This window comes from Apteryx rowi, unplaced genomic scaffold (genome assembly GCF_003343035.1).
Source record: "Apteryx rowi isolate R43461 unplaced genomic scaffold, aptRow1 scaffold_38, whole genome shotgun sequence".
NCBI classification, from domain to species: domain Eukaryota; kingdom Metazoa; phylum Chordata; class Aves; order Apterygiformes; family Apterygidae; genus Apteryx; species Apteryx rowi.
The window spans coordinates 107,925-121,104 of NW_020450307.1; the positions used below are offsets into that span (position 1 = coordinate 107,925).

The following is a 13,180-nucleotide window of genomic DNA, read 5'->3' on the forward strand; positions in this document are numbered from 1 at the left end:
CCCCCGGCTCGTGCGTGTGTGTGTGTGTGTGGGGGGACAGAGCTTAAAATTAAACCCGTTAAAATTAAGCAGGGTCGTCCCGGCGCATCTCCGAGGGAAAAGGGGCCCCGGCGGCGCGCGGGGTCCCGGCACGGCACCGAAGCGACGTCCGCGCCGCGCGAGAGCGAGAGCGAGAGCGAGAGCGAGCCGCTCCGTCGGTGCCGCTTTTACAGCCTTTCGCCCCGCAAATAAAGGTTTGCTCCACGCAGCCCGGGATCTACATGATCTCCGGCTCCAAAGGTCTGCAGAGGCCTCGGTACAAAGTGTTCGGAGCCGCACGGAGGGGCGACGCGTGCCGGAGCTACCCGTTCCCGGCGGAGGCTGCCCAGGCATGACTGTTACCCCCGAACCACAGGCTGTTATCTCAAATCGTGGGATAACAGCCCGTTCGGCGTTGCCTTCAGGCCTCCCTGGAGTTTTAGGTGTCACCACTTCTCGTGCTCCAGCCTCGCCGTGAAGCGGCAGGGCTTTGGCAACCCGGGAGAGCGACGGGAGGTGCAGGTGCTCCAAAGCTTCCGCCCAGGCAGGCTTCACCCGCGCGAGGCCATTTCAAAAGGGRAATTACAGAACTTACAAAATTGACTCTTCACACATACGTATTTGTGCTGTATTTACACCCTTACATAAACAGCAACACGTGGTATGGCGCGCGTACTGCAGGAAAATAAAGTCCTATACAATTTACAGACACATCACTATTCCAGAGACAGTATAAAAAGGGGTTCTGCAAAGTAGTTACTCACTTTGCTCCACACCTAACCCAAACAGTCTTAYGTGCGACGACGAGTTCCTACCGAAGCCCTTTGCAAACAACAGGCCCGCGTGGTGCCAGCCCTACRTGCTCGCCGTCCTGCAAGTTTCTGCCGTGTGGTCTTTCACCTTTTGCTTTTCCGAAAGGAAAAACTTCAGGGCTCCAGGCTGCAAAACATAGAGAYGTCGTACAAAACCTTTTCATATGAGAACTTTGCACGGACTTTACACAGACGCAGTCYGAATGTGAACTTTCTCTTCTCCCTCACCCCAGTAAGTGGCCCAAACCCATCGGCTAGGCAYGGATTTCGGCAGATGAAGACAGCTGCCTGGTCTGCGCTGCCCGAGTGTACTCGCACTGGGGCAACTACCTTGGGGGAGCGCGAGGGGCGTCCCTGAAGCCCGTGGTGCRACGAGGCCCTGCAGTTAAGTAGCTTGGGACACAGGGCTGGCGGACACCGAGGAGACGCATCCGACCTCAGCGGCAGGGAAGCCGCTGCGTACCTGGGCCCATCTAACAGGAGGCCGCTTACACAGGTGCCCAAACACCGACGTCTTGGCACTGGTTTCTTACAGCTGCCCAGTTTGGCGTGGCTAATGTCTACTGTACCACCGCTGCGGTGGGCTTTGCTATGGCACAGGCAAGGCTGGATCACAGGTCCCGCTCGCTTGTGGGGAAGTCGGATCGTTTTGCAGCCGTTTGGGCTCACTCAGTCCTTACGATAGCACTGCTTTGGGGCCTCTGTTTTGCCTCTAGTTGCATTCGATCTGTGATTTACTTCCCTTGCCAGCGAGTTCCCCGGTGCAGAGGGAAAGGCACGTGCCGCAGCACTCATCGCTTCTCCTTGCCCGACCAGCACCAGGCCACCACGCTCCCCATGCTGCCTTCGCGACCGGTCGCCCACACGCTTCCACTCTCCCTTGGGGGTGTAGTGTTTTTAATCTCTTGAAGTCTGAGTAGATTATGTCTGCTGTCTCGCTCTTGTCAGCTCCCATAGTCCCTTCCGCAAGGCAGTTAATCAGATTTGTTATACATGACCTCCTCTTTACAATCCCTACTAACTGATCAGGGCAATCTGGCTCCGGATCCTGCTTCTTAAGGCACTCATACGCTAACGCAAATAACATACTCTTGCCTGTTTGCCTTGTGCCACTGGGCATGTCAGATATGATTTGTCAAATGCCGTATGTACGTTAAGCAGCGACAGACACGTAATAGCCGTTACCTCCCTTCACCTACGCGGGTGGCCCGTGCCTGCCGGAGACCTCGCCAGCCGGCACGCGGGGTGGTAGCCGTGGCTCTGCAAAGCTGATTAGCAGCCACTGCTCGGCAGCCCTGCCTTCCCCGCCCGCGAATCCGGCCCGTTGCCCTTTGCTCCCGGGAAAACAGCGCCCACAGTGATGTACTCTCAATATAAAGTCACGGTCCGGGCAGCGCCTTTAGGAGACAGCCAAGCCCTAAGGCTCCAAGCCTTACGTATGGCCGTTCAGGACAACTAACCGGACTTCAGAATCACAGCACTTTGAAAGATGGAGCTGGGTATTGCATAAAGATCACAGCTCGTCCCATTTCTGTTTACCGCACCATTTGAATTTTACTGCACCAAGAATTTTAGGCCTCTTTTGCTCCCAGGTTCTCTGGCAACAACCTCAGTACTTTGTTTCTGAAACGCTACCTGAGGTGACCGTCTTGGGGAGAGCATGCAATAGAAAACCGTGGGCCTTCATACAAGATGAGAAACGTTTCCTTGCAACACGGGACAGCTCGCTTCCTTGCCCCACCTCGCTTCCCTTTCGATGCTTGCAAAGAAGGGACTGGAGGGTGTCATACCTTCCTGACTCGGCCTTTTTGAGAATGGGCACATCCCGGAAGCTCCTTTTCGTTTCTCTTCTCCTTGTCCTCGACGAGACTCTGGATAAAAACAGCAATAACGTTACATCTACTTGTATGAATTACCTTAGGCCTCCTAAGAACAGCTGAGCATTCAGATCGTGCCATGCATTTCCCCCTTGCGATCCTACATCATCGGTCAYGCGGCACCTCTCCGAACCCAGTGACTCCTGCTGGCAAACACTACTCATCTATGCACGTTTGGACACAAGGATGTTTAGCTAGCGGGGTTGGCAAGTGTCCTCGCAGACATTGCTCCCTTGCTCCTGCATTCTTACCTTGTGCAGCTTCACCGCTCGGTTCAGTCTTTTCTCCTGATTCAGCTGGACCTGCGTCCTCTCCAGGGCCTCTTTCAGCAGAGCATTCTCTTCTGCTTCCCTATAGACTTCATCTTCTAATTTAGTCATCTCTTCCTGGCACGCTCGCAAAGACACTTGGTTCAGCCTGTACGAAACAGAGCGTGGGGCTTTTACTCACATCGACACTCCAACTCCTGGCTGAGCTGCGGCTATGAGAAAGCGCTTTCAAGCAGAAGTATACTGCACTTGCATCCCTCCGAGGAGCCCTAACGCTACAGAGTTGCACAAATGGGAATCAGACCATCTAACATCTTGCACGTTTTAGGAAGCTTTTCCCCTGCTCCAGTTCTTTACTCCGTGAAAGAACCCTCTCCTCCTGCCTTTGCAGAAGGTAGCGCCTGAGATACAGCCTCCGTTCAGGACTTCCCATAATCAGACCCAATATGAGAGACACCCTCACACATGCACGCAGTGCGTTGGCTGTGATTCTTTCTGCTTTGTTTCGGAGTAGATCACCGCGTATTCAGATAGCAGAGCACAACATTCAAAATACGAGACTTCAGAGGGATTCTGGATGGTTTGTAAGTGTTACTCGCTTTGAAATTGCTATAAAAATACTTGCCCATTTAGAACACTGCCGTATATTTAAATAGGCCCAGAAATATCTTTCCAAAACACTTTTCCCGGTTCTGTGGGCAGGAATACTTCAGCGTTCGTGCAGCAAGCAAAAGCACAGTTTTACACAGGCACTCCAAAGGGTTCCTCCTGATCTTTACTGGTCTCCGCGGCTTGGTGTTTCCAGCTGCCCTAGATGTTTTTCTTTACCACGACAAGCACCACAAGCAATGCATGTAGTTCCAATATGTATATATCACTCCGATTTATCTGTCAATAAACCTTCAGCGGCTTCGTCACTGATTTGGAGAGGTAATTACAGCCTCATTACTTCCATCCATTACCATCGAAAGGAACGCCAGATGAGGTAATGCCATTAGAGCATAAAAAGCAGCAGTGTCTGGATGCTCCTTGTTCAAGAGACCCATACAGGCTTCCAGTCCGAGCAAACAGCTTTCAGGACACACACACGTAAGCTTGTAGGACAGGTTCTAGAGCAGGAGCCTCATATTAGGTTTCCTCAGCCCTGTCACCAGTTAAGTGCATGTGGCCTGGGAAGACACTACTACAGAGAGCGAGCTAAGGGGTTCTCCGAGGCCATTTCCCTGTCTCCACAACTCTTGTGTCGAGACTGTAACCTCAACAAGACTTTTCCTGAGTACACACGAGCCCACACTATTACTGACTTTAAGGTGCCGCACTATTCCTTTCTCTAAGTTTCCTTTCACTTCTCAGCCCGGCTCTGGGCCTCGCTGTTCAGTGCAGTCAAACCTGCAGCTACGGCCCTCGGCCGGTAACGGGTGCGTGGGCTTTCTGTACCTGAGCCGCTCAGCACTGGACTCGTAATCTTTTAGCATTTCTTCTTTTCTTTCCAGCCGACTCTTGAGTTTACTGATCTTATCGTACAGCAGCTCTAGGTCCTTCTGTCTCTGCAGCCCCACTTTTTCCCTCTCCTCCTGAGAAAGATGTTTCACAGACTGCATTCCTGTCAGCTCTTTCATATTCATCAGCGCTCCCAGAGCACGGATTAAATCAAGGTACTGTAGGAAGAAAAGGGAATGAATTATTTACTAGGCCTGCCAATTCTTAATTCAAATAAGATCACACCACTCAGCCATCTGCTTTCATTCTGCTTTAACATAAGAGATTAAAATGTCGTAAGTAAACTGCTGTGTGCGCTCCCCTTTGTTTAATTGCTATGCATATTTTCCCCACACACGCCTTTCCGAGCACTCTTCCAGAATCGGCCAGATGGGGGTTCATTCATGTCATTGGGCAGATGAATTTGCGGCATTCAGATAGGTAACACACCTGCACAGAAACAAAAGCGACGCCCCGAACAGCTGCTATAACACAAGACATTTGTTTCGCAGATGCGAGTCTTGGGGATCAGATTTCTAATCAGGACATGCTATTTTTATTATTTGATGATATTCTGCACATTACCATCAGAAGAGGCCCACTTAAACAGCACAGGCACTTGGCTAGCAACATACACATCCCGTGCCATCCACGTTTACCAGTGCACAGCCTCTCTCAGATCATTTACCAGGCATGGAAGCAGGCCAAGGCATCTTTCCTCAAATACCCTACCTGTCCTTTAGGACTAGCCCTGGCCTGCCAAGGGGGAGGGGAAGATACAAGCCATGGCAAGTTCTGCAGTCCCAAGATGTCCAGGCAGATGCCTGTTGCTCTTTGTTTCCTCGAACCTGGAGTTCATCCTTGAACTTTCTGGCATTCCTAGGGCACCCAGATGCCAACTGCTTATTGCTGAAACACATTTGAAAAGGATCTACCAGTGTTAAGCACAGCTTTAACATGTCTACTGCTTACATACCATCTTCTCGCTGAGGTCTAATGCATCAGACACTTCCACATTTGCAGGCTCGTCAACAGCTACGAGCGAACACTCGTTAGGAAAACCGCTAGGAAACTGAAGGGACAGAGAAAGAGGAACAGAGCGCACAGAGATCCTTGCTTCTTACCGAGCTACCTCTAGTCTCCCTTCCGCAGGCTAGGAAAACAGCACTAGCAAAGCTGCGGTCCAAAAACTCCCACCAAAGTCCGTATGCAGCATTTCTGAGCAGCGCTATGCCAAAGATATTGGGCGAAAAACAGCCCTTTAAAGGAATAAAGATCCTCTCTGCAAGTATTGCCTTACATTAGACTACACATCACACACCAGCAGATTTTACACCTCCCCCTCTCCCCACCTGCCTTCTTTACAGTATCTGAAGCCTTGATCTACTTCTTCCCCTGAAACCACAAGCAAAATGAAACACAACTTTTTCCCTACCTTGCTGGCATTTCTTTTTGGTATTGCCAATGGCAGAAGCTCCTTCCTGAGGCCTGCATTTTGCACCATTTTCTCTGGTAAGTCTCTCTTCAGAACCACAAATGGCTCAGGACCCTGGCTTGTAACAGCTGAAGACTGAGCCTTCTCCAGCGTCTTTATTCTTTCACGGAGCTCGGCCAAGCCTTCTTTTTGGCGCCGAATTGTTTCCTCGTGCCTGAGGCCTCTGCATTTTGCGCCAATGTCGGCCAAGTCCAAAGCCAGGTCCTGAAATTAAAAGCCAGTTCTTGCTCAGCCTCAATATTGTTCTGGCCTGCATAAACGGTGAGCGAGCAGCTGCAACACCAGCTTGGAGCTGGTGAACGGGGCCTGACGTTCTGCTGCCTTTCGATAGTTGCCAGCAACGTGCAGCCTTTCCGAAAGCACTGGTCATTTGGGATGTGCTGAGGGCAAAGCTCATGTTGTGTTTGACAAAACACCCACGCCACGGATTTGGGGGTTGAGGAAAAGAGCAGCAGAGATCTCTTTCATGCTCCGCTGTGCCAGCTGGCTGGCTCTGGCAGAGGAAATAAGCTCTTTCAACCCTCTGTAAGAGAGCTGGGAGAGGGACGCTGCAGAGCTTGGAAAGGCCGCCCTGGAATTTTTCTCTGTTTCTTTGTGCTACAGTGGCGCACATACTGTTTTTGAACCACAAATACTGATTTACTTTGCGGCCTGCATTTTAAAATGATCTTAGAAATGCTTCTCTTTTGTAACACATCTGTGCACACACGAACACGTTCCAGCACCACCCAGCACACTGCTTTATGACTAACATCCCCAGATAGAGATCTGGGTGAGCACATTATTAAAACCTGCGCACAGCTAATGATAGATGGAAAACGCCACCTTGGGTCTCGTCGTTTCGCTCCTCTGCGCTGCTATGAGAGGCAGCTTCTCCAGTAACTGGGGAATCGGCTGTGCTGCACCTACAGAGCTACACGCTTCCCCACCTCATCTTTATGCAGAAAGGCATGGGTGATACCTCCTGTTCATCATCCAGGCATGAGTCACCATTTGGCCTCGATAAATCCAGCCTTTTTAGCTGGCAGTGTCTGCCACTGTTTTGGTACAGGATGTACAATTTCTGCGGTCCCTCCATCTGCTCGTGTAGCCACCTTTGATTTATTCAGATTTCTAAGAAAAGGGAATTCAAATGGTGCTCCAACACAAAATGAGAGAATGGCGACCATTTCTTCCTTTACTTTATGACAAAATACCCTAATCCTGTACATTAAACCCTAAGTACTTTTGTATGACCAGTACATCGGGCATGGATGGCTGAGCAAGGCTCACAAAAGGAGGGAAGAGTTGCACGTTTTTGTTGTAAGCTGTTATCCACCCTAATTGGCAATTATAACACCCATTAGCGCCCACAACACTTCACGTTTGCAAAGTGCTGTACAAACATCAGCTAGCTGGCCAGCAGAAATGCCTGCGCAGGAGCTCAGACAGCACTGCTACCGGGGCTGTCGGAGAGGGTACCAGTAAAGGCAGAGCTTTCTCAGRAAAGGAAGGCCAGTGATCCTGCGTACCTTTTTGATGCATATTGCACAAGTGACACCTGAGGCTTTGCTAAGCATTGCCCATTCTCACTACAGTTAAGAGAAACACTCTGTACAGAGAACGCTTGGAAGTTGCGTTCCAGATACTCACAGAAAAGAGACTCGTAAGCAAGACTTTCGAGATTTTTGACCTTCCAGATTTGCTGACAGCTGTATGACAAGGCAGCAGCAGAAATGAGGGAAGATCACCCAAGCAACCTATTTTTAGCACAAAAACTGAGAACGAGGATATGAGACAGTCTGCAATATCGCTCCCACTCTTCACTTGCTGGATTTTGACAGGGGGATATTGCTTCTCATATATTCTCAGCCCATGCAGTTGAAATGCATATGTACGTGCACTCCGGCCATCTTGCCCTAGGTTTTGCTTTGTAACAACTGCTTTTCTTTCTTTCYTTCTTTCTTTCTTTTTTTTCTGTTTCTTCTAATGCCTCTGCAGTTTCCAGAGCTTTCCAGCAGTCTTATTGCAGACTTACCCTTTTGGAGACTTCATCCACTGTCGCAGTGCTGGCCTCCACTTGTGTTTGAGGAAGAATCTCTAGCTCTTCTGCTGTTTCTTTTGAGGCATCCTTCATCACTTTCAGGTTTTCTTGGGCTTGCCTGTGCCAAGAGACAAAAACGTCACTAAACACACAATGACGGATGAAGGTCAACCAAACARCTTGCAGAGAACGGCAACCTAGATAACTGTGGATGAATATAAAAGCATGGGTGGGAATAGATAACAAACAATGATTTAGTTACAAGTCCATTTGTGTGAGCTCTTCCAAAGTCCTGTTTCAGTTCATATGACATTTCCGTAGAGAAAACACTGCTTAGTTAAATTTTTATGCTTTCAAATATGCCCTTTTCTCCGGGGGAGATATCTATGTGAAGTCATCTGTTGGGAATCCACGGATCAGCTTTTGCAAACCTTTACGTCACAGCAGCTTATACCTTAACTCTTCAGCTACTGCTTTCAGGTCTTTATTCTTCTTATCCACGAGGTTTGACATCTCAAACAGCTTCTCTCTAAGCATGTTCAATTCACTCTCTTGGCATTTCACACGACTCAGGTTCCACTCCAGCTCCTCCTTCTGTTTCTCACTGAGCTCCCCTGTGGACAGAGAGGTTTCACAGATTACTGGTTTTCTCTGCACTCAGGCGCTGGGTACCTGCAATTCTCAGTAAAATGCGTTTCTGGGATGCATTCCCTTTTCTCAAGGCACCCTCACGATGGCTCTCATCAACAGCTGAGCTTTTCCCCATAGTCCCTCACCCTGCTCTTGAGAACCCATGCAGCAGCACCCAAACCCTGTGCTATTCCACGAGACCTTGCTTTACTAAAACTCACGGCAAGGCCAGTTTCTTTGTGTAGGTGCATGCCAGAGTAACCACTCGCTCAGGCAATTTTCTTTCAGATTACAAAAGTAAGGTTTTTCTGACTTATAAGCTTTTTTCTGAATACATTACTTGTACGCCATGTCCCTACATTCACACTTCACTGTTAGTTGCACAGATAGGGAGCTACCTGCATGCATGAGCTTTCAGACTTGGTCTGATTACATTTCTCCCTGGCTATATCAGGAACTCAAATAAAGCCTCTGTGAAAGCACACACACACACACACACACACTCCCCGAGGAATCCCAGGCAAGGCTTTCCAAGTCTACTGATTTCAGATACCTGTTCTAAGAAACCCACCAGCCTGACTTTGCAAAAGAAAAGCCTCAGTTTCAGGCAACCAATCTTCAGCTGGGCATCTGCTTACAGTCACCCCGAGTCACTACTATCGCTTTTATTCATCTTAGCCTCTTAGCTTAGGACTGTGCGGAATTTACCTGGCCAAAGGGTACGGACAGCCTGCTTTGCCTGGAGTTGGTTGTCAACATTGCTTTAGGAAGGTGACATCAATTTACCATTATCTGCATGTGCTGTTCTCTTTCCACTAATACCAAGCCTTGTTATTGCTCGGAAGAGGGACGGGAAGGTTCACACGCCCACTGGAAACCATGCAATACATTTCACACACCTCTCATGTCCGACATTCGGGCTTTGGTTTCCGCAAGCTCTTTTGTTAATCCAACAATGACAGCCTCTTTGGACAGGATTGTGTTCTGTGCAGCTGCTAATTCTCTAAAATTCATGAGAAAGATAATTGCAAAACCCATGGTTCATTTGAAAGATTCTTTTTACAGAGCCTGCACATGYCTTCTGTAGCTGGATCTTATACATACACACTATTTTTTAAATGACATTTTAGTCGCATGAATTGAGGCCTGTGGCATTAGGATTTGCCATCTCTCTCTCTCTTACCTCAAGCCATCATGTCAAGCATTAAGGACTGGGCAGCAGATAACTAGCATACTGTTCTGYCTCGTGGACCCCTTGACTCACAGCACAAGGCTAAATACAGGAGTCCCTGGATCTTCCCCAGCTGCTATTGCTGACAAAAGCCTCAGCCCACACCAGAGAACTCTGTGGGCTACCAGCAYGCAGGTAATAATCACTGTCATGCCAGGATCTATGTGTTGGTGGTTGTTTATTTCTCAGGATCTTTGCACCAACGTAGAGCCGAGGAAAAAAAAGAGAGCTGCCCTATCTCCCCAAATGCAGATGATTTCATTTGCAGATGTATTTCTAGACAAACTCCTTAAACAGTTTGAAAATATATGTTCTTTAGACTGTCTCTGCCTAATAAAGGGACCTCTTTTAACTGTCAGAGACAGAAAAGACCTCAGGGCAAGTTGCAGTCGGCTCTTTTGTCTTCCTTAAGCTTGCCTATTGATAACTACTTTTCTCTAAGCCCCTCTAAACACAACCACTATGGGCAAGAGATCCTCAGCTGCTTACATAAGACAACCGGGAGACTCCTCTGTATGAGAAACCGCTAGTGAAGCACCTGATGAGGATCTGCAGGGATCACCCTGAAATCCTACAGAAAACAATAACAAAAACAGATTATTTATTTATAACACACAAGCATTTTCGGCCTACTTGCTTCTGCAATGGATTCTGCGCCCCGCACCAATGTCTCAGTGCATTCCCCTCTAAGAACTGAACTGTGGTTTTCTACTGGCGTCTGTCTTTCTGGGGGCTTCRCTGTTCACATCCAGGAATGAACAGGCAGGAATATACTGTGAAAAAATATTTGGACTTGAAACTATATCACCTTACACAGGCAATGATAGATGTATCTTTTTCTTCGCTTCACTTGCTAAGACTGAAGCCATTCTTTTTTGAAAACCCATATCCCTTAGGCTCCAGTTCCAAAAGCGTTTAAACAGTCCTCTATGTCCTTCCTTGCTCAGGTTCATTTATGCTTAGGCTTAGGCTACAGTGCTTCACTCTCTGTTGCTTTTGAGGGCAAGGAGCCTTTCTCAAATAGGAATGCCCTATCTATGGCCTTGGCGCACTTGGGAAAGTCATAGAGGACAGAGAACAGCATATTCCAACTCACAGTCAACGGCTTCACAGTATGAGCGAGTAATTACTGCATCCAGACAAACCTCAAAATAACATCCAAAGTGCTTTTCATAGTGGCAAACAATGTGCTACTCTGTCTCTAAATAATTTCACATTAGTCAGGAATGTTCCCAGTACACACACATCCCATGCAACCCTCAACTACCTTCTATTTTTTCCAAGAGCGCTGCATTTTCCTCTTCTAAAGTCTTCTGCTCCTGCTTGGCCTTCAGCAATCTGTCTTCTAGTGCAACAATTGTCTGGGAATGTTGCTTAATTTGTTCCTTATATTCCACTATTTCTTTCTGAATTTTCTGCTTCAGTRACTCGTTCTCATCCTGAGTGATCTTTAGCTGTTCGTCTTGCATGAGTAACTGCTGCTTTAACATGATCTAGGAAACAAGATGTGCGATTTTGCTTGGGCACTTTGGTAGCAAAGACTCACTCTTAYGGGGGTCTACCATTAGAGAGCGGTCAGCTCTCCTTTTTAAAGGGTCTGTAGGGTGGGCAGGCTGCAGCCCTGCTCATCAGGAGGGAATGGGGAAACCTCTTCAAATGAAACTACATCTACGTCACACACCCACAAAAACTTTTAAAGCTACCTCTCGCTTCCCAGTTTCCTCTAGGTTGTCCATAGCTTCTCGTAGTTTGACATTTACAACCTCCTGCTCTTTTGACTTCATTTCAATTACCTACATGAGGAAAATGCTGGTAACTAAAAAGACAAGCTTACAAGGATCCACATTTCTCTCTGCAAATATGCATCTAAGTGYGTTTGGAAAACAACACGGTCCCCGGATAGCACCTGACCAGCTGGGCCATGATGTTACAGGGCATCTTCAGAACAAAATAATCCAACTGTAAGCGGTTCTGCTTTCCCTCCTATGCATTTCACTAACCTCAGTCATACTTCTCAGGTGATTTTCCAAGTCTTGGATCTTTTTCTTTTCTTCATCCACAGATTGCTTGAACTTGTCCTTCTCTTTGGTGACAGCACTCTCCAGAATCTGAGAATTAACAGACAACTGCCAACCATTTTGGTAAAGATAAAATCGTAAAATAAAGCAAGAGAACTTGACTCAGATGAGAAAAGCAACCAAGAGAGTTACTGAGCTGAAGCAGGGGCATATGATGGATGAAAAGCTTGGCTGGACACGAGACAACTTGATGAGGGAAGGGAAGAGAGCGCCGTGGGAAATGTACAGCAGAGACAAGGAGAAACCAGTCAGCCGTTCATTACCTGGATCATGTGAAAACCTGAGGCATGGAAAAGACTGTGCCAGAAGGGACTGACAGATGAGCACACCAGAGAGTGTCTTACAAGACAACTGCAATATGCTGTCCCATCGCAGTATGTTGCTACGATACAGATACAGCAAACCACTACCTCAGATCTTTAACACAAATATGCCCTGTACCAGCTCCATTTTCCCAGAGACCGGGGCTTACCCAGGACTGAGGTAAGCAGCCATGTAGCAACCCTAGCTGCTCCAAAGGGGATATACTTTCCAGCCAACACAGACATAAACCTAGTTCAGTGTGTGAGAGGCTGTTTTTCCCCCMAAAAACAATGTTCTGCTTTTATTACTCTAGCAAAGAACCCTGCAAAGGAARTACCAACACACGGCTGGGTGGAGGKAGGAAAATGCTTGTAAGGAAGCGAACCTGCGCTTAGCCTCAATTTACTACAGACAACACGATGTCTTACGAAGCTGTCATACCTGGATGATGCAGCTTGCTTCCAGCTTTCTCACATGGATTTACAAGCAGTAATGAATTCTGTCGTTATTCCTGTGCCCTTGGAACTGTACCTAAACATTTTTGGATTAGGGGGCCAGAGACTCCTTCCTTTCGATAGGCAAGACAATCCTCATTTTTCCTGCATAAAAGACACATTTCTAAAAGACAACCACACTGCCATACCTCTTTGCTTTCCTCCTCCTTTTCCAATATAATTTGATTGATTTTTATCTGTAGGTCTTGCTCATGTTTTGCTTTTAGCTCATTCAGATGCTCTTGCAGCAAAGCATCCTGGGACTCCTGGACTTTGTCTAATTGGGTCTAGAGGGAAATATTAGATAAGACGGTATTAAAGGAAGCATGTTAGCAGCAGAACAAGAAAAAGATCTGTGCATTCACTAACAAACAATTCAGATGAGAGATGTATAATTCAATCTTGCAGAAGTAGCAACACGGACAACAGAAATTCCCATATCACGTTGACAGTGGGCACTGTGCTTTCCTT

At 47.7% G+C, this 13,180-nt stretch overlaps 1 protein-coding gene across 1 annotated transcript in view; it reads right to left on the reverse strand.

The window, feature by feature from the left end:
* Nucleotides 1-2,614: 2,614 nt before the first annotated feature.
* FHAD1 (forkhead associated phosphopeptide binding domain 1) overlaps nucleotides 2,615-13,180 on the reverse strand; it is a 29,948-nt gene continuing 19,382 nt past the window's right edge. The window contains 13 exon segments of the mRNA XM_026074047.1: nucleotides 2,615-2,701; nucleotides 2,959-3,124; nucleotides 4,414-4,634; nucleotides 5,432-5,527; nucleotides 5,891-6,154; nucleotides 7,968-8,091; nucleotides 8,428-8,587; nucleotides 9,503-9,606; nucleotides 10,324-10,405; nucleotides 11,102-11,327; nucleotides 11,538-11,627; nucleotides 11,835-11,942; nucleotides 12,859-12,996. Coding sequence (XP_025929832.1) covers nucleotides 2,615-2,701; nucleotides 2,959-3,124; nucleotides 4,414-4,634; nucleotides 5,432-5,527; nucleotides 5,891-6,154; nucleotides 7,968-8,091; nucleotides 8,428-8,587; nucleotides 9,503-9,606; nucleotides 10,324-10,405; nucleotides 11,102-11,327; nucleotides 11,538-11,627; nucleotides 11,835-11,942; nucleotides 12,859-12,996 — 1,866 coding nt within the window.